We start from the raw sequence: 22,073 nt of genomic DNA on the forward strand, positions 1-22,073 counted from the left end.
TAGTTGAAATTACCTAAGTCATGAGGTACTCTTACGGTAAAATCATGGACTTAGCTGAAGTTACTTAAATTATAAAACATTATTGTGCCAACTTCTTGAATTTATTTGAAATTGTACATAGGTGCCCTTATGATATATGTGTCCACGAAGGATCAACATAATTGCAACATCGTACGAGTCTCGAATGATTTATAAAGTAAAAAATTGATTAGTTTGAAAACAAACAATAAACAAGTCTCGATATCTTGTAAAGAGGAAAACTTTACAAACAATTCGACGAGCACTTTAAGTATAAGAGAGAAAAGAAAGAAACGAAAAAAAAAAAAACTTTAGAAGATAAACATCATTTCTTCCTTTCTAATAATATCGAGAGGCATCGATTAGGATTGGATGTTAATAAGTGATAATCACGATTATCGGTAATTAACTTAGGGATGTTAAAAGACAGTGACATATATGAAAATTTTAAATATTTGAATAAATATTTTTTTATTTTTTAATTAAGTTTTCATTATTTTTCTAAGCTGCAATTTATTTATTTATTTAATTCTCTAAATCTAGAATTTTGTTGGCTTTTCTTTATTTACAAAAGGGGAGCGCAAAGGATTCTTTTCGAGCGACAGTGCGAAGGTGTCAGGTAGAGGGAGGCGATCCGGTGCCGCTCAGCGTGGTTTCGTCGGACGCCAGCGTCGGAGATCGTCCATTTTGAAGTGAGGAGGAAGGGAAGAAGGGAGAACCCGGGGAAGGGTAAAAGAATAAGCCCAGTTTCATGCTTGCACGATCGAAACACACGCAATACCGAATCTTTGATACACACATTGACTTTCAGAGATTATGATTTTTCCGTCCATTTGCAGTGCTCAATCAATGGGGAAGGCAGCTTTAGTTCGAGCAATACCTTCTGAAGATGCCTTGCGCCCTCCCTGGTCATCGTTAGGGATGACGGATAGAGAAGAACGGAGAGGGACGTCTTGGAGGAGCTAGGGTCGTATCTCATGAGGACAGCTCCTTTTGCGTTTACCCTGAAGGATTTTTAACCATGATACCACGCCAGAACAAAGAGCGAAGGTCATCTATTCTGTGTGTATCGTCGTACCTTCTATGCTTTCTTGGGTTTGATTTCAATATTCCTTTCCATTTCATTCGTCAATTCGTATCTTTCATATATTCGATGTGATGCTGCATTGGGAGTAAATCTAGTTTCTAATTCAGTAGTCCAAACGCTTGACAAGTTTACTTTGTGGGTTTGGACACATAATTATGATATCGAAAGGCCTCGAGAGACAACCATTCTAGACTTGGGAAGATGGCATGCTTAACCCTTTAAATTTGTGCCTAAATTTCAATTGTTGACTGTCATATAAAGATCCCTACATATGTAACGTCGAGGAAAATTTTTCATTAACGTATTTGCATTATCTTAGTTGAACCAATTTCAAGCATTAAGGTGCATTTAGTAATGATCTTATGCCTCGGGTATAACATTTTGGTCACCAATTTACTGTACATATGTTGATGGAAAACATTGATGATAGAATTGGGAAACTTTCATGACCTTGTTTGATTGGATAATAGGCTAATTAACTTATTAGCCTGAATCATTGATCCAAAATGATTATATATAAAATAATTAAATCCAAATTAATAGTAATACATCAATCAAACTTTTATGGCCCAGTTCAATTCTTCTCCCACTTCCGATATGAGTTACAATCTCGTCACTCCTCTAGCCTCCCTCACCATTTCCAGATTGATGGGATAGCCTCCCTCATTAATCAAACATTTGCTCAAACATTAATTTTCATGATCCAGATTGATGGGATAGCTGCCTCATTAACTTACTGAGGCTGAACCAGTGATCCAAAGTTCTTAAATCTAAATTAATAATAGTACATCCAACAAACTCTTAAACTCAATTAAATTCTTTTCTCACTTCCAACGTGAGAGTAAAATAATTAGAGGTGTTACATAAACTATCTTAGAATATTTGTGATGAGCACATGATTTATGTATATGGATGGAAATCGTTAAGGACCTGCAGTTTCGTAATAAAGTTTGACGAAGGAATTCTGAGGCCTCCATTGAGGATGATCCATATGTTGCTTATTGTACATATATATAAAATTATGTACTAAAGCCAGTGAAGTTTGCAAAAGTTTTGCAGGTAGTTGTGTCTCAAAAAGAAAAAAAAAACATTAAATGATTAATAATTGGCTATGCCCACTGAAGAAAATCTTGCTAGATGTAATTGGAGCTCTTTCCATGGGCATAGCTTTTGTGGTTTCTACCAGTGTTCAACTAAAACTTGCAACCATTTGTTTCGACTGTGTTACCCCATTGTGTTATGGTGCAAGTTTGCAAAGTCCTTGGGGCATCTCTTCCCTTCTATATGACATATATATTGGGTTCTATAATAGTATAATTGGATCTTTACAAATATGCCAAAGAAGTATTGGAACCTCGGGATGAAGTTTGTTTTTTGTCTATTGGCCTCCTTGGTTGCTATAGAATTTTGTTGTCTTTTAAAGGCACTTTGATTGATCCAAACCCCCCATGGAACTCATTGGTACTTGCACTTGAAAGTCCCCATTGGATCAGTCAAAGTGCCTTTAAAAGACAACAAAATTCTGCAGTACTTGAAAGTCCCCATTGGTAGAATATAGCTCCTATATACTGATGATCAATGCTTTTGTCCGATGCAAAATTCGGTACATACATAGAAGACATCTTTGTGGTACCATGACATTCACTTTTTGAATCCAGTCATTTTTGTCATTGTGTTACTCATCGAAACGGAGCTCCCAGCACCTCTTGATCATCCCCCTAGATGATCAAGTTCCTCACGAGATTTCTCCTATGTGTGTTGTGTTGCCTCAAACTATCCACCATGATCCGCTACACCATGTCGCCTCCTGGTGATATCTCCATTGCACTCCAATCTTTATGTAATGAACTTGGACTGTGATATCTCATTGTGTGGCCTTTGTCGTTATATCGTAGGGCCTTTGTCATCTCCAATTGTGTTTGCTCGTTTGACAATTGACCTACGTCCACCCACACTTTGGTCGTTCATGGATGAAGTGCAACTTTGGGACACTTCATTGCCCAGTAGCTCTTGTAGTCCAATGACTTCATTGAAGTTGGAGGCATCTGCCCCTAGCACAATGTAAAATACAAATATAGACTTTGTAAGCTCTACATGTTCACACGACAATAAGTCCAAGACATTCTACCGTGGGCCAAAAGTCTCCACAAGTGCCTATATGACATTGCTGTGCAATAATATAGTAAACCAGCCCTAGATAATACCCCAAAGGCCCATCCAACCATGTGTCACCCGAGTAGCTTTAGGGTATTGAGATGATTGACATTTTGCACTGCTCTAACCCAAAATGGTTGACTAGAATTGGATAGCCTATTTTTGGACAGTTTTGCCTTTACGCGACAGTCGTGCACAACTTGCAAAACTGAAGTACACGGATATACAAAAACATTACATCGAATACCTTATATACAAACTTATCCATGACAGACTAGTCCAAGCCCATTATAGGCCAAAATTGGTCTGTATTACACTTGAGCCGCCCAAACTTGGGTTGGTCCGCTTGCTGGTTGGTCGTTGAACCCATAAATACTGATCGTACTGTATTGAAACAGGGGAAATTGCATTCCTTGGTTTCTCATGTCAAAGAGAGTCCTTTTCTTGTGTTAACATTGCTCAATGCTCAGCTAGCTTGGTGAGTTGGATCCATTAATATCTTCATAGTTGCAACGGGTGAGTTTTGAGCTATTCATATGACAGATATATATCCTATGATTTTTTTGTCTGATATGATCCATTTATTTTATAATTAATGTGCAACAATTATAATGATCCCTCGATCTTATCTTGGATGGGAGAAGGCATGTACTTATTGTTTTAGTGGAGAAAAACTGTACTGTTGATTTGAGTCTATGGTTCTACTATGTTACAATCAAATGACAAATGCCCCTAATGATATGAAGAATTTTAGATTGCTGTTATTTATTAAGAGAAAACAATGAAAAATAAAGGACAGACTATTACTAGCAAAGATTTTAATTTCGAATAATACCGTCCATACCGGGCGGTACGTACCGGTCTGCTAGCAAATCGGTGCGCAGATCTCCCATTACCGGGCGGTACCGTCGATTGGGGCTGCTTCCGCCCCGTTACCACCCTAAATCAGTTGGTGACGATTGATTTTGACTGTCGCCGCCCGCTATCGGGTGGTATTAGCTGAGGGAGAGCCGAGGGAGAAGAAAGAAGAGGGAGAAAAAAAGGGAGAACCTAGAGATCCGACGCTGCTCTCCCTCGATGATCCTGATCCGTCGCCGACCTCCCTCGCCGGACACCGCAGATGAGATGTCGCCTCCTCCTCGTCTGAGGCGGCGAGGCCTTGGCGTCATCGACGACTTCTCCTCATTCGCACAAGGAGTAGAAGCCTCGGCGATATCGCGGGGAGAAGAAACTTAGCATCATCGAGGCAACGTTTCTTCTTCCCACGCGAGCAGAAGAAACGAGGTGGTGACGTGCCTTATCGCCCTTTTTTGCGTGGGGAGAAGGAAACCTCAGTTTCTTCTCCCCACACAGGTAGAAAAAGGAGGCGATGTTGCCTTTTTTTTAAACTTATATTATTATTATTATTATTATATATATATATATATATATATATATATATATATATATATATATACCGAGCTATGCTCGAAACTCTGGTACGGTACGAAATTATGATCCTTGATTACTAACACCCCAACATTGTACAAATTAACAATGTCCTTTCCTTGTATAAGAGTTCATTCTTTTCTTTTCGTTGCATAAAATTTAGTAATTCTGATTCTATCATTCCTGGAAATTCAGATACTTTATGCTGAATCCAAAAACTAAAACAAATAATACGATCCCTGCAACATGAACAGACACAACGAGTAATAGATATTTATCCTGTATTTATCACTGTAATTTAACTTTAATCAAGAGAAAATAAGGAGAAACAGAGAGCGACTATTACTAGCATCCCAATATTTACAAATTAATGATGCCCTTTCCTTGTATAAAAGTTCTTTCTTGTATTTGGGTTGCATGAATAATCATGACTCTTATCCTATCGTTTCTGGAAATTCAGATTCTTGATGCTGAATCCAAAGACGAAAAGAAATAATATGATAACTGCAACATGAAGAGACACAATTAGTGATAGATATTTATCCTGTAGACCAAAATATTCCTTAAGGAACTCCTTCACAGTCTCATCTGATCTCCCAGCAACATGCAAAAGATCAACATTGTCTCCTAATTGTGAAACCATCAAACCATAAACAGTCCATGCAGCAGGATCGACCCAATAATACCATCTCCACCAACTTGGTATCATCTGCACAAACCCAATGAGTCAGGATAACAATATAAAAGTGAAGAAGTTCAGATTTAGAATGTTAGATACCTTTCGGGGAATGAAGAAACCTGAGAAGATATTCCATAAGACAAAGAGGAAAAACGAAAGAGCAGCTGCTATTTCTTGGTTAGGTGTTATCGCCACTGTCATCATCCCGAAGAGTGCATAGTAGATATAGCTTAAGAACATGAAGAACATGAACCAGAAGAACTTTGCTACTACAAATTGGAATCCCATCATTGGGTAAACTATTATCGAGAAAATAAGCACCTGGACTATGATATAAGGAATTTCAATGGCCACCTGTAAATAAGAAATTAGTGGTTACATATGAAGAGTTAATTAGTTTAGGGACCATTAAAGCTATTCACATTTTCTGAACCAAAAGATACTGTTACAGCATGTCAAGTGCCAGACACCATCAGCATAAATGAAGCTTTCAAATAGAAATAATATTCACATATATATGGTGAACCTAACAATTTCTCTTATGCCTACGAGCTATTCTTTTTAGCATATTTGGTAATAGAAGCACTGTAATATCACTAAGATTTATGATATCATGATTGTGCCGATTAACATCATCTAGTTACTTAACAGTTACCATCTTGTTGTTATGGGATAGTGACAACTGAGAACAACAAATATGAATCACATCCAGAAAGATATATCTTGATCTTGAGATGATGCTGTTCATAGAATCTAAAGGTGTCATGGGTATCAATATTTTAATATGTCCTTGTGTAATATCAAATTGATAGTCTTGTTGATCAATCATATTTGATAGGATTAGTTCATACAGATCTAGCAAGCCCCATAGATTGTCAGTGACAGGTTCTTTCAAATTCAACAAACGTGTACAGTATGTACCTTACCAACATGCCTTGTCATGATATCCTCCCCTACACTTAGTAGAATCTGGTTGCTCGAGTTATCATATTTGGTAGTGGTGTTTTAGTTCTGACATCTATGGTCTTACTGGCACATAAACCATATTGATGTTTGTCTTAACAGGCACACACTTTGGAAAAAGACTTACTATGTATACAAAATGATGTTTATGTGTAAACATTTATTTTTCTTTGATGAATTTATCATAAATTTTTTTTAACCATGATTCTTACAAATAATTTACTTATTTGTTTCTGTTTTTACTATGTTAAAATTTTTTGTAGATGTTTATAAAATTTCATACGTTTTTCTCTTTCTCATCTTGAGGGAGGAGTGTTTTTCAGCATGCTAGCATCTAGTCTTTTAACAAATTGTCTCTTTCATGCTCATGTGCAACAAATTATTGCCAACAAGACAAATTATATATGGCAAGGTTTTATGGTACCAAAATACAGAATGGTGTGCTGACCTGTACCACCTAGTATTGTTGGAAAAATAATAAAAAAACGAATGGTATGCACTATGCCAAGCAATACAGTGCTGGATGATTCATTATTTGTTGTTGATTGGACCAATATGTGCTGTTTAAACTTTAAATTCTGTCCATTTTTGACGTGATTCACAAGTTGGGGTTCTCAATCCTTAATTCTTATTTGGTTCTTCAATGAATTAGTTCCTTAATGCATTTCTTCTTTATAACTTTGTTGTCTCTCTGGTTAGTTGGATCAACTTCAAGCCTCATATATATTTTTTCTTTACATGTTTACCTACATAGAGTTCAAAAAGAATTGCTGTGATTTTATTTTTCATGATTCGAGGAAGCTACTGGTTAATAAATTGTATAAAGTGGAACTAAAAAAAATGGCCGAAATTATTCTAAGACACTACAGCAGTAGCCCAACCTAGACCTTTCTTTTCTTGTAATGTGGGTTTTGTGAATCTGGCCTCGCTTGTTGATAAGTCACTATTTTATTGGTTTTAATACATGGTCTTTTCTGTTGGATTTGTCTCATAGACTTTAGGAAAGTGTTTCTAAGATCAAGGAAAATCAATTCAATGGGTTCTTCCAAGTTTTAACCAAGTCTTGCCATGCCCGTCTTTTGCCATGTCCTCTACACATGGATAACATATTTGTAGTTCTCTGTTTAAGCTAAGTTTCTGAGTCACAATATTACCTAGTTTAAAGATGGAAAACATGCAGAAACATGATTGACTTATAAAAGATTTACTAGAAAATTATTATAATTTTCTTGGCAGCAAATTAACTTGTCACATGATAGTTCTTCATATAAAATGCACATGACGAAATGAGAGTACCTGAGCAATGGCATAGGTCATAGAAGAATACATCCCGGACGCCCTTTCACGATAAAATGTTGTTCTCTCCATTTCCACAACAGGTTGTAATATACTGGCATTTGCAAAGCCTATAAACAGTGCTGAACCATATATAGCTCCTTGAATGTTGAAAATATCTTGTTCGTTCCTTCTGTTATTTGATTATAGAAATTCAGTAAACTTATCACTTAAAAGAGGATAAAAATGAGTTTTATTGCTTACATCTTGGTAGCAATTCTGAAGAAGACTATGCCAAATAGGACTGATACTGTAATTGTGATGATGAAACGAACTATGTTGTGCTCTGGATTTTTCCAGTAAGACTTGTGCTGTTTCCATAGGCAGCAGATGCACAATGACCAAAAGCTTTTTGCATATTTGGATGGGAAGTGTAGATCTTTTTCATTCGTTTTTCTTCTGCTCAGCTCATCAACCAATTTCATGTTCTCTCTGAAGAGGAAATAAAACTAATCTAAATGCTGGTCAATAATTTTCTATGTAGTAATAATATGAGCTTACGTGTACATAGATGACTTGCTAAAGATGATTCCATAGTCTATGCCAAGCTTATATTCCATGGCTGGAGAAGTGACATCCAACATCCACGTGGCAGGATTTTGACCATCTCTGATATGTGGCACTCCTGGAATAGCCTGGAAAAACATTTGTAGATGTTGGTTAAACAAACTTCTTACAAATTCAGAATTTTGTACATACTGATTGTTTCTTACTTCGAAGTATTGTATCATGTTTCGCGATAAACCGCCTAAAGGTCCTCCATATATTAACTGCCCTCCTTGTTTCATTAGGACTAACTGCAACATATAACAATAATTGTAGCAAAATGTTAAACTTCCAAGGTTGGTAATCTCTGAAAATTACAAGTAGATCAGATTGTTTTGCTACATGTCTGAGCAAGTATTAGAAGGCACTATATTCTTTATATGGTATATGAGGTTCATGTTTCACCATTGCTTTCCTTTCATTGAAGGACTTTGTCAATTAGAACCCTTTACATATAAAAAAGCACTCCACATGAGTGACTTCCAAGTATAACAATTATCTTGTGCTTGTCTGATATTTCCCTTAAATTGACATTTTAAGGCCTTTATCCTAATTAACAGCTTTACTTTCATCTGGGGTGCAACTTGCTATTTGCTCAAGCTATCAGGTTCCTTTCATTTCCCCTCTCCATTGCAGAAAATTATTTTATTACAACTTTTATCGCTGGCCCCCCACCAAAGAAATCTCTGAATTTGATAATCTCCTGTGGGTCACTTAGTGTCAAGATTGATCTCTATTTCTACAACATGAATCACTGTTACAAAAATTGTTCAAAGTGTTATTCTTTATCCTTAGTATATCTTGTAGTCCATTGAAGTAAGCTATAAGCAGTAAAGAACTTTTTGACACATTTGTAACTTAAGTGTTACGACCTGTTGCTTTACCCATGATTCACGCACAATTTGCACATTTGTTAGTATGCAATGACAGCAGAAGCAAGCAGTTAAATCTGGATCCAGTACTAGTTTTTGGCAACTGGTCAGAATGGTGAGGTGCCAATATACCAACCTATACTATCTGGTATCATAGGGAAGAATAATAAAAAAATTATCGACTTCAATGGTCTAGTTCCCGTCCTTGATTAGACTGGTAATTACTGGTCGGTATGTACCAGTCCGACTAATATTTGATTCCTTAAGCAGAAATTATCAATAAAAAAGTTAATGTGAATATGATGCTTAATGGAAATTTTAGTTATTCTGGAATTTGCCTTGTAGTCCTCTTAAATAAGAGACAAATATTGCTAGGCAAAAACATTCATATAACATGTGCTGATAACCATTCCCTATATTTTCCCTAATGCTATAGGCAAGTGTGCAAAGATGCTGATACATAATTTAAAATTGAATTTCTAGATTTATTAGTAATAAAAAATGTGCAATTGCTGAGAAAACTAAAACACAAATCTACTCTTATGAATTTAGAAGGAATGATTGAAAACCATGATCGTACAAGTCTAACTTAGGTTCGAAGCGTTCATGAATTATGATGCTCCATAACAAGCATTGCATCACATATGAGCAATGTGTATATTCTACATGCAGGTGTTCACATGATTTTTCACAAACCCTTGTATACTTCTAGATGTAAATATTTATCCCTATATTCTCAGGTGTTTCGAAAAATTATCAGGTTTCTTTTGCTTCTCCGAACATTATTCTTTGTCACAAGAGAAAGAGTAATGATATCCTTATTTCTTGTGCTGCTATCATTTTGCTTTGCCTTTTATTTTTTCAAATTTCATATTTCAAATGGAAAGAATATGCTTTAATGTGAGTAGTATTAGTTATATTTATATATGTTGCATTTGCTGCAACTTTCAAGTTTCAGAATCCATTCTTGATTACACATGTCATAACTGGACTTGGCCTCTGAACCCTAGTATCTATATTTTATTTTGCCAAATTCTTTTATTCTGGTTGGTTTCTAGTCTGGATGTGCAATCAGCACCTGCATGCCAATACTTGGTACTAGGGCATGAGAAGCTGAAAGAAGTAAATAAGGTAAGAAAGAGAAAAAGAAATAACAAAATATTTTCGTGGCCATCCAAACATGATATTTCTTCTTTAGTTGTTGTGTTGGGGGATGGGATTACCTGATCTTTCTACTTTTGCTTATGTGACATGTGTGATGTGTCATATTCTCTTTAATTATGAGAGACTGTAAGAGCCATCAATCATCAAATTACCTCATCAAAAGCTTCAAACATCTCAATACTTGGTTGATGGATTGTGCACACTATTGTACGCCCGGTATCTGCCGTTTTTCTGACTGTTCTCATGACAATTGCTGCAGCCCGAGCATCTAAACCTGTCGTGGGTTCATCCATGAATATGATAGAAGGGCTTGAAACCAACTCCACTGCTATCGTCAGACGTTTCCGTTGTTCTGCTGTAAGTCCCTTTATTCCTGGCAAACCTACCATTGCATCTTTCAATGACTTGAGCTCAACCAGTTCCATTACCTCATTTATGAAAATCTGAAAAAGCAAGGAAAATAATAATATATAAGGTTTATCTATTTTAAAACCAAAAGAAAAGTATAACTAGATGCACTAATAATACACGGTGACAAGTCCATGCACACAATGTATGCAAATATCTTATTATGTTTGTTATATGCCACCACTTTATGCGATGAATGTGTAGCATATCTTGGTTTTGGAGCAACATACACTTATTGTGTGCCCATCGACTTGGGATGGCAGACGAAGCCATGCTGAGTACCATAGAGATTCAAAAACTGTTAGACAAGGAGAATGATTATCTACTTGTTCACAGTATCCTGAAACCCTAGCAAAGGTCTCCTGCTTTTTAGGGTATCCAGATATGTTGATGCTTCCTTCGATATGCCCAACTGTTTTTCTTCCTGCCAAAACATCTAGTAATGTTGTCTTCCCAGCACCTGTGACCCCCATGAGTGCAGTTAGTACTCCAGGTCTGAAAGCTCCAGAAACACCCTTCAACAACTGGAGTCTCTTCTCCTTGATTCCAAATTTCTTCAATTGCTAATTAGTGATAATTGAGTGATAAGTTAGAATGATGAAAATAAATCTGACATTGTACAAATTTCTTGAGATAGAATATTGGTGTTATTGGAAAGACAAGAATTCTATAGTTTACCTTAGGTACGTCAACATAATAACTAATATTGCTGAATGCAATTGTCAGAGGCTGGAATGGTAGAGACATCCTACTTTGGGATGCTGCTGAAGTTGCTTGGTCATCAGCTTTGTTGATCTTCTTAAAATCCTTAGGCCACATTTTCATGTTGGCACGCCTTTTTTTGGGAGCTGCATTTTTATGGAAAATCCAACTTAAAAATCTTTTGACAGATATTTAGAGTTTCTCCTAGCTGGATTGAGGCTTAAATCCTACTGATTGAAAATCAATGACGGAGGCTCCAAATTAAAGATCAATTCCCTGTGACATGATTTACAGATTTTTAAAAAGCCTAGAAACCAAGACTTTTGCAATTTAAAAATCTTCTGGATGTTTATCGAGCCAAGATTAAATCAGTGGTTTAAAATTTATTTATGTACTGAAATATATTTCAGGCCAATTTAGATGAGGATTCAGACCAGTGATGTTGATCCAAAATGTTCTGAGATGCACACATACTATAATCTAATGACTTTAGTGCCTCTGGTTTTACTCTCATTAACATAATTTTAGGTCATTAGATTGGCTTACTGTTTGTGTCTAATTGATATATAGGATTGAAGACATGATTTTTTTTTGTGTCTCATTAACATATTACTGTTGATCCAAATGTTCTTAGTCTTATAAATATTGGATATCATGTTCATTAGAGTTGATCTTCTAGTTTGGAGCTCTCAATTTTAATTTTGATTCAGAAGGATGAAGTCTGGATGCTAGCTTAACTTTATGTAGAAACACATACATAACAAACATATGTACACTTGAAGATGTAGCTATGGAAATTATATAGTACCTTTGAGGTACTCAAGCGCGAAGATGCCGAAAATGTTGAAGACCAGTGCAAATATAAGCAATATTGCCACAGAGTACCAGTACCAGTGTGATTCTGTTAACATCCCTCTCGATTTAAGGATGGTTTTCCCAACTGTATCATTAGTGCTTTCTCCACCCTCGGAATTCTGTTAAGATTAGAATAGATATAATGAGTGCTCTCACTGATCTAGGAGGGATTATATTGAACATTATTAAGCAAATCTAACTTCTGAGTATAAACTATCCAGCTTACAATTCAAGATTTTATTCGATTTTGGAATTAACATAAGCTAAAATGTTTATGATAATTGTTTGGTAACAGTATAACATGGATGTTTCAGATCTTCACATGTTTATTGAAGTTCAGTAGAATTCACATTTAAACTTCCACAAAGTCTTTTTAGTGACAAAATAGTGCATCAAAGGGCTACAATCAATCTATTGCATCACTCTTATGTCCATATTCTCCATGTTCACTACTTCTTAGTATGTTTGCATTAGGTCAGAGTAATGATTATTTACATTCCACTACATGGAGAAGTTGGAGCTTACCATACTCCACCTTTCATCAAGAAATTCATTGATTGCTACTGCATTCTGACCATATGTTACAGGAGAGAACCAATAACCCCAAATTAACCATGACTGTATGCTATCTGATCAGGCATAGGAAACAAATAGTTAATGATTAGATTGAGATAGACAAAGAAACTTGCACTTTTAAGGAGAAAAAGAAAAAGAACTAAACTATCTACCTTTTGATATGACAAATCCCCCAAGTATATAGATTGCTATTAGAGAGGCAGTTCCAATTGTATTTGCCATAAGTTGTGTTCTCCCAATAATAGCTATAAAACGGAAGAGTGCCATTGACATCTGATGCACACAGAACAAAGCCAAGAACTGCTGGAGGAATCTACCATGAAAACAGATGTATGAATATACAAATGGCATCTAATGTCTTTATATCCATTGTATTCAGAGTAAAGAGGGTAAACTATTCTCCTACCTAACTGCTGATGGTGCAAAGCCAATCATGTAGTATGTTAAACTTGTCCACAGACCTGTTTCAATGAATGACATTGGGATACTAAGGATTGTAATAGATAAAAGGAGTGCCCATCCTGGTAAAATTAATACTTTCCTCTGCTTGTAGTAGATAGGAAGTCTTTTTACCATTATTGCCAACTCTGTCATGCCGTTAAACTTCACTATAACTACTGCAGCAAAAATGGCTCCCATATAACGGCTCCCATCGTCAATTGTCTGATGTTTCATTTTTGATCGAAAGAAAACTGTCATAATCACAATAGCCAAGAGTACTATTTGTATGGCCTTGAATATGTGAACTGGGGAGTTCCTCTTCATCAATAACTTCTCCCTTGAGAAGCAGACCTTGAATACATCCCACTTTGGGATGCTATATCTTTCTTTTATTCCGATCATCTGATCACTCTTTTTACTGCTGTCTCGCATGTGCAAGTCTTTCTGAAGAAGCCGGCCATAATGAGAAGAGCCAAAGGAATCTGAGAACTTCTGCACGGGTACGTACTGGTACGTGCTTCTGTTATTCACCCAATATTGTTCTTGATCCATCTTCGATGTTACCTACATTAGTCCGTTCCAAGAAACCAATCCATTAGAAAATATTCCTGAAACAAAAGGCCTCGCAGAAGCAATGCTTGATTCATTACTGGCTGTAGGATACATATTTACTTGATGTGCTTAAACAAAAATTCCTTTGTCATATGGTTTGTTTTTTCATATTTGGACGCTCACATATAGTGTATGCATTCAGATTCCACAGGATTCTTCAAGTCATATAATCCATGGTCCATACTATCAAACCGTGATATCATCAATTTAGAAGATGGGTACGGCATACAACTTCCAATGCCAAAGGATCTCTAGTGAAAGATGAGTTGGATTTCAACTCTCTTTCAGAAAAAAATATCTTTAATGCTCTCTACCTTTTATTTTTAGAAAGAAATGTTGAGCAGATATATTTCCAAAGAGAAACTAATCTAACAAAAATTCGAAAAAGAAAATTATTAGACACATTTTCAAGATTCAAGGTCACTAAGATGACAGCATAAGGGCAGCCTAGTTCACGATGCAAAAGTGATTACAAAATCTAAAAGGGTCAATGTGTACAACCTTATTTTTGCATACAAATTGGTTGTTTCTGTAACTTGGATGTTGGTTACTTAGGTGGTAAAGGATCAACCTTGTCGTGGCACCAAGGAGCAAGATCGTGTGAAGTCGGAAAAAAAAAGGGGATCTTGAACCAAACAACATGACCGTGTTAAATTACCTAGATCTTGCAAAATTCATCATTTCACAATTTTATAATTTAAAAACACGAGGACTATATTTTTTTTTGTTCCAATATATTGGATCTATTGTGAGAATTCATTTTTAAATTTGAATATGACTAATTTTACCCAATCATTTTGAAACATGATTGGGTCCTTGGCCAGCCTGATTCAACTATTGATTGGAAATTTGAATAACTGGATTGGAAGAACTGGCTAGTCCAAACTGAACCAGTAGATTTTAAATGGCCCAAATATGACCTAGAACTCTTTATCTTACTTGTCTAGGGTAGTTTTAACTATTGAACTATCATTGGCTCCGGTAGTTTGACCTAGTTCAACTATCATTGGCTACGGTAGTTTAACTATTTAATTGGATTGACCCAGCACTCTTTAACTATCATTGGCTACGGTAGTTTTATCCTATAGAGGAAAGGAGAAATTAAATATAAGAGGGCTTCAAAACCTTGAAATCAAGTCTTAAGTTGCTATTATTCATTTAAAATTACTAACTTGATGTCTGAAGCTCTGTTATGTATTCATTAAACATGTAACATGACTAATTTTACCCACTGGTGCGACCAATGAGGTACCTAGTGACTAGAGGTCTGATCGGATTGCTACTCAACTGATTTTAACAACTTTAATTAGCCATTAGAAGAAAGTCCTTGAAGCTTGGTGCATTCAATGAGCATGTTGCTTACTATTAGGTACTTAATTATGAATTACAAATTCCGATGTAGATATAGCTTTCTGTTGTAAGATTATATATGGATATGCTATCTGCTTGGACAATTCTTGCCAACATAATGTTCCTGAATGATGCACCTAAAGCATTAATGCAAGAATAACAAATTGTCAATATTGTTCTGCAAATCTTAGCATACTCAGAACGAGGTTGGTGTTTCTGTTAAAAAGAAAAATGACCTATATGTTCCTTGCTTTCTTTATTTTTTCTGAAAATGTGTTCTCTATTGAGAAATAAGAATTCCTTGTCGCTTGGTTTTCTGGTACTTATATCTTGACTCTTTTTTAAGTTCCTAATGGTCCAGTTTGAAAATCTACAAAACAATTGTTTAACTATCCAGGAGACAAGTGATCAGGAACCTGTTAACTTTAAGGAACAACTGGTAGTTGGTACCTCTTGAAGGAAGTTGGCGACGTTCTTCCTATCAGGACATTTGAAGCCCATCGACTCAAAAAATTCAAGAACATGTTGCCGTGGTCCTTGGTAAGCAATTCGCCCCTCACATAAGAGGATTATGTCATCAAACAGGTTAAATGCCTCTCGAGTAGGTTGAAGTAAAGATATAACCATGGTGAGATCCAAAACATGCGTCAACTGCTGCAAATACTTGAGAATCTGAAATGTAGTCGAGCTATCAAGCCCAGTTGAAATGTCATCCATGAAAAAACATTGTGCTGGTGCCGCTAGCATTTCTCCTGCAAGACAAAGTATGTGGGTACCATTTTTTAGTCCATTGGTTCATCCACAATAGTTTTATGCTAGCTAATCAAGAGTTGCTTTGTCTAAGAGCATGTTACCAAGGGGAGGGATACAAGATCAACCATGTGTTTCCTACCTATGGTGACTCTTTTCTTTTGTCCTCCGGATATTCCCCTTCTCATTTCATCACCTATTAGTGTGTCGGCACACTCATCCAAGCCAGTTATCTGAAAGGTTAAATCATGACCAATGTGAGCAGAATTGTTGCGGATAAGAACACTTGCAGTTCAATATCTTTATTGCTACAGTTGTTTGTAGAAAAGAAGTTTCTCTTATCATTTCAATTAGCTACTGGCATGCAAATAATGCTGATAATTCTATCCCAATGCAGGAGGCTGACGCCGATGCAAATTTTGGAGAAAATTAAAATACGACTAGAATTTGTATTCTGTCTTGTGATAGCTGATATCTATGGAAAAGAACAGATTCCAACTTTCATGTTGGACAAATCCTAGCTATCAGTTATCGTCATGTTGCCGATATGGTATCATCAACTTTGAACCTTAAAGAGTCAAAGTTCATTGTTGAATGTCTTGGTTATTGTAATATCTTTAAATCGCTCTGTAAATTAAAATATGACATTCTACGCTTTGTTTATACAGCATGGCTTTGTGCTACTTCAACATCCAAAAATCTGTATCTGAGTATTTGATTTTGACTATTTAGGCACATACCTTGAGAATATAGTTGACCACAAAGTCCCCTTCATCTTCTCTCGTGTGATCTTTTCCCTGCACGATTCATTTATGAGAGAAATCAGCGCCCATCCTTTCTACGAATTCATTTCGATGTGTCAAGAAATCAAATCACTACCTCGGCAATCGAGTCAACCCCTTCGTTCTCTTGCGAGGCGATCAGGTGATGAGAAAATCCTAACACAGTGATTGCAAATTCCTATTTAAAATCCACCATTTCTTGTTCTTGTTTTGCAGGTGATTCATGTTGTCTTATCAATTTATCATTATGATTAATCGCACGGATAATATAATTAGGATCACCAGATTGATTTCCGGCATTTAGCATTCGTCGAGCGAACTCAATCGTCTCCTTCACAGTCATCTCGGCGTGGTGGAGGTCGCGTTGACCAACATACGCACACATCCTCTGCAGGATGCCACGGTCCATCTTCTCGTCATTGTACGTGACTTTTCCTGCAAACTATTCGAGTGAAAAGATAAAATTAATGTAAAAAAAAAACAAATTACAATATTTTTAGGAGCTTTAAGGCAAAGATTAATGAATGATTGCTTACATTTAAGCTCGAATCTAATTTTCCCGATAAGGCTTTCAAAAACGTTGACTTTCCAGACTCCGGGGGTCCAAGCACAAGTGTCATCCTGAAATCAAAATATTATCATCATATAATATAATATATACATATATATATTTATTGTTTTTTCTCTCTTTGTATTCAAAGAGGAAGAGAGACGAAATAATAATCATTAGTTTAACCTATGCAGCTCATAATTTTATCGAAGAACAAGACAATATTATTAGCATAATTTTCGACAAGTAAATCGGAATGGAATGAAAACCAATATCCACACCCCATAAATATAATTTAAAAATATATTATTATTATCATAATTTATTCATATCTTAGAATTTGCCACTCTTTTATTATTTAATATAATGGACAAGTTTCTAAGTAATCGTTATCATATATGACAAATCATATCCCCTCTCTAATTAATATTTATAATTATTATCTTAAACCGGCATGCGATTCAGAAGTTAAGCTATCTAATTAATTTCCTCAACTAGAAAATCTTCCTAATTAGTGTTTGTGATTAATGATTCAAAATACCAAATCATATCAATGGTTAAGCATCACTAATAGGCATAGTAAGTAAAAAAGGGGGAAGAAAAACAACCAATTTACTTAGCAATATGTTAACTAAAAAATTTCAAGGGGTTTATAAATTTTTTTGAAGGGAAAAAAAAAGTGAAAACCACATCCTCTACTTTTTGAATATTTTAGATGTACAAACTCAAGTAGAAACTTGTTAAGGTCACACCACTTTTCCCTCTAAAAATCTAATTATTATTCATATATTGTGTGTGCATCAACAAAGTAAATAGCTGAAATTTTGGTTCACTACCACTAACAAAAATACTAAAAAATTGAATTTCTAAAATACTTTAATTAGGTTTTTTTTCTTTTTTTTGCCAGCATGCTTTGAGAAATATTTTTTTTTTTTGAAGGATCACAAACACAAAGCTGAGAGGATTGATTATACTTTTAATTAGACTTGATCTCCAAATTGAAACACAACAAATGAGCAATGTTGTGGAAGCTTGTAAGTACCTGGAAGGCCTTATTATTCCTCTCAAATCATCAAGGATTTTGACAGGTTTCTTTTGAGCATGATACAGTTTCATCAATCCCATCACCTCCTGTTCAAATCATGAGAACAACAGTCCACATCTGTGTTTGCATCCAAAAATATATCTACATGCAGTCTTAGTTTGCCAAAGAGCAAACTGTATGAAAGTATCAGAGAATTTAATGCAAGGATAAGCTGCAAATTTCTCTCTCATATCTATCTCTCTCTTTTTTTTGTTTCTTCATCCAATATAGCCAGCAGCTTTCTTTTTCCTTGATTGTGAGACATGTTAAATGAGTGCCAAAAAGGTCAAACTTGGGAATTAAGAAGAATGGAGACACCCCATATTATATATTATACAGTGCTCAACCTTATGGTAGTACAGAATGACATTGTTTTCTTGCATGTGATTCTTCTTTTATGTGCCACAACTCCATATATGGTCAACACTTAATTTGATGGCATGAGAGGAGATGGTGTTGCATCCAATAGGAACACCTCATTTCTAATTATTCCAATCAAACACTACATACTTAGATCTTATAGTACAAAAGAAGCTCATCAATAGCTTTTGAGAAAAATAATACTATGTGTATGCACTTAATCTTAATGCTAGAAAAGTATAGGATGGTTATAGTTGGAAACTTGTCATTAAAATGTTGTTTAGATCATTCTCTGGATATAGAATAATTCAAGCTTCTGCAAATATGCTTACTTTCATAAGATTATCACACAAAGTAGAGAGGGGAATCATTGAAAACCAAAGAAGAAGAAGAAGAAGAAGAGGATATATAGAGGCTTGATAGCTTATTGGATTCCAACCCAAGACAAAGACTCCAATCAAATTAAGAAACAAAAAAATAAATAAATCCTCATGTCCATTGCAAAAAATAAAATAAAAGAGTTCAAACTTAAATATAATGGTAACTAAACAAAAAGGTAAATTGAACAGTTCATATTAATGCCAAAAAAAGAAGAAGATAATTTTACCTATTATCTTTCTTCTTCTTCTTCTTCTTTTTTGTTAAGAATAACAGGAAGAAAACCCTCACACTAAGGGATTACCAGACAGAGGAACTTTTCAAGACGAAAAAAATGTGAGAACCAAGATGGGTGTTGATTGAAAGGGTTATCTAAGGTTGCTGAAGATTTCCAGCTTGGAGAACCAAGTGATGGGAAAAGCTTGTGCAAGGTTTCTTGAGCTTACCTCCATCACTTGTCATGGACTTCAAAGGAGGTGATATTATTTGAATCAATTGCCATATAACTTGCATCTCTTTGATAGAGTATATGTATATATTTATATATATAGTGTGTGTGTGTGTGTGTGTGTGTTGATGAATGAATTTATAAGATCATAAGGTAAGTGTCAGCAGGGAAGGACTGCAGGTGATAGATCAACTCAGCAACACGAAACTGATCTTTTAGTCCTTTTATAGTGTGCACGGTATTGTCCTGTGTGCGCATTCATGGAAGTTAATCTCCTTCCATAAGAGAAACATAACACTTTTTGTACGTAATATATATGTGTAGAGAGAGAGAGAGAGAGAGATATGGCTTCTTTTGCATGAGCATCGGCCACTTGTTTGAGGTGGCGAAAGCCAGCAGCGATGTTGTGGAGCATGGAGGCCATGCAGTCTACCTGAGCGGTGTTGATGATGGTGTTGGAGAGAGTAGGAAGAACCCTTCTCCGAACATAGACCTCCGTCTCCACCGACACATCCTCGAACCGGACTTCGATCTTGGGGAGCTCCACGCTCAACCTAACCTCACACAGAAAGACACGGATGAAGGATACCCGGAGAGAAGCGGCAGACTTGAATCTGCTCTCGAGATCTCATCATCATCATCTAAATAGGGTTTTGACTCCCAAAGTACCTCGCTCTCCAATCTCGCAAACGCAGGACGAGCTCTTCGTGCTCCTCGCATGTCATTGGAGGACCGTCGGATCCCTCCATCTCTCTCTCTCTCTGAAACAAGCTTCGAAGAAGAGGAAGAAGACGAAGAAAGACTAGTAGTATATATAGCGCACATGTTGGGGCCTTTCAATGGAAGAAATTGACCGATGAGCCTCTCTACGTGATTTGGTGGCCATAGTTTTCGCTAACTCGATCGTGTATATCTGTCTTGTTTATTTTCTCCAGCCTTGAAAGAATTCTTTGACACTCTCACGCATCACGTTTTCTTTTTCTTTCATTTTCTTCTACAAGGAAAATAAAAATATAGAAAAATCATAATTTCTTCTCCTTTCAATCAACTCCTTTCGGAGGATTAAAGAGCTCGTAGATAAGGGAGAAGGACTAGTGGTGAGTGGAAAATGAACCATCACATCAACACTTAAATCATAGAGATTGATGGGTAAATATCAATAATCTCATGTTGGCTGAAACTAAAAGAATTACGTATGTATGTATGTCTAAGTTTGAGATGAATATGATGACATCCTTAATTCTTTGATGGATTATGATCGACATAAAACCAAGATATAATGCCTCATCACTCTATAACACAAGCCAAACGTAAAAGTTTGTGTTAGGCATGAATCGATCAACTCAACATAAATGGCGCAAGTGGATTGTTCTGTGTGGGGGTGTTGTCGAGTAGCCAAGCCATCATTTTCTTATATCTCACGTGAATCATCATTTCAACTCTCATTGATGATGAGAAGAGAAGGAAACGAAGCATGTGGAATACTTAATACACTATTTAATCTAATTCTCCGATTCCACCAACTCCTTTCCACCTATTGTCTTTTGTCTATTGGATCCTTAGTTATCGATTTCTTTTTGGGTGGTGGTTCTCACATCCATCTGTCTCTGCTTAACTAAGGTTTCAAGTCTCAATATAAAAAGTATATATTCGGGATAGATTTGGATACCCAAAATTGACGCACAACCCAATTGCTATTAAATGATAATATCAAACTATTTTTTTTTATTTATATCCATTAATTCAATTGAATTTTTCGAAAAAAATTCTAATCTTTTTTTGTTTTTCTCGAGAAATGTCAACGTCCCTTTCTTTCTTGCCTAGCACTCCTTGACTTGATAGCCAACATCATTTTCTTTCGAAAATAGATCGGTCCATGCGATGAATCGACATGGTTACAATGTTTTCAACAAAATCAGAAAAAATATTTTGTATAAATTTTATTATAGTATGTGTTCTAACGTTGTGTTGTAGTATTTTTATTAATATTAAGAAAATATTATAACATAGTATAAAAATATCATAACATAATATTTCTTTTACTGTGATATATATATATATTTTTTCTGATAATATAAAAATATTATAATACAATAAAAAATATTATAACTCGATCGGTCTATAGAAAAAGAGAGGAGGAAAAATGATAAGTGTAGGTTAAAAAAAGAAGGTGATGTTAGAGAGAGCTTCTTGAGAAAAAAAATTAACTAACTTAATTTCGACACATTAAAGTTAGATGATATTTTCATAACTTTGTAAGAATAAATATTTAAAAAAATTATATTTTTTTTTATAGAGGGAGGAGAAAATTCTCCTTTTTAATAGGCAGTAAGAATTGAGTAGAAAATGAGTGATTTGCCTATGTTTTCAAATTTTCTCATCTTTTCATAATCCCCAATATATTTTTATTTTTGTTTCTTTCCCTAACACTCTATTCAAAAACGACATCAGTTACTGTGTTTTAATTAATGTGTTGAAAGTACTGTAAGACTATTCAAAAATATTATAATTGAAACAAATTGAGTTCAACA

The 22,073-nt window shown here is 35.5% G+C and overlaps 1 protein-coding gene and 1 long non-coding RNA gene across 3 annotated transcripts; one reads left to right on the forward strand and one right to left on the reverse strand.

Annotated features, from left to right (window-relative positions):
* Positions 1 to 597: 597 nt before the first annotated feature.
* On the forward strand, positions 598 to 16,599 carry LOC135601304 (uncharacterized). 2 transcript variants are annotated; one of them, XR_010483702.1, is made up of 6 exons: positions 598 to 747; positions 858 to 1,080; positions 10,506 to 10,603; positions 13,668 to 13,738; positions 15,588 to 15,730; positions 16,338 to 16,599. It is a non-coding gene; the product is annotated as an uncharacterized LOC135601304 (long non-coding RNA). The 2 variants fall into 2 exon arrangements; XR_010483650.1 differs by having other exon boundaries at positions 858 to 1,068.
* LOC135601148 (ABC transporter G family member 45-like) lies at positions 4,947 to 20,351 on the reverse strand. Its single transcript, XM_065094184.1, has 22 exons — positions 20,212 to 20,351; positions 19,976 to 20,096; positions 18,315 to 18,403; positions 17,259 to 17,343; positions 17,005 to 17,164; positions 16,820 to 16,878; positions 16,681 to 16,737; positions 16,083 to 16,173; positions 15,641 to 15,942; positions 13,194 to 13,792; positions 12,940 to 13,100; positions 12,737 to 12,840; positions 12,165 to 12,330; positions 11,333 to 11,502; positions 10,885 to 11,217; positions 10,399 to 10,689; positions 8,378 to 8,461; positions 8,166 to 8,299; positions 7,869 to 8,096; positions 7,626 to 7,797; positions 5,466 to 5,720; positions 4,947 to 5,396 (listed from the first exon to the last, which is right to left on the reverse strand). The coding sequence occupies exons 1-22, from the start codon at positions 20,289 to 20,291 to the stop codon at positions 5,127 to 5,129; spliced, it is 4,011 nt and encodes a 1,336-aa protein (XP_064950256.1). The 5' UTR covers positions 20,292 to 20,351; the 3' UTR covers positions 4,947 to 5,126.
* Positions 20,352 to 22,073: the final 1,722 nt, after the last annotated feature.

Source organism: Musa acuminata, chromosome BXJ1-1 (assembly GCF_036884655.1).
Source record: "Musa acuminata AAA Group cultivar baxijiao chromosome BXJ1-1, Cavendish_Baxijiao_AAA, whole genome shotgun sequence".
Taxonomy (NCBI): domain Eukaryota; kingdom Viridiplantae; phylum Streptophyta; class Magnoliopsida; order Zingiberales; family Musaceae; genus Musa; species Musa acuminata.

Excerpts from the sequence above, each read along its gene's own strand:
- LOC135601148 (XM_065094184.1), bottom strand. The coding sequence starts at position 20,291 with ATGGAGGGATCCGACGGTCCTCCAATGACATGCGAGGAGCACGAAGAG. Across the intron at positions 16,174-16,680 it reads TGGTCAACTATATTCTCAAG|ATAACTGGCTTGGATGAGTG; the intron begins GTATGTGCCTAA and ends TTAACCTTTCAG. Across the intron at positions 8,462-10,398 it reads TGTTTGAAGCTTTTGATGAG|TTAGTCCTAATGAAACAAGG; the intron begins GTAATTTGATGA and ends TATATGTTGCAG.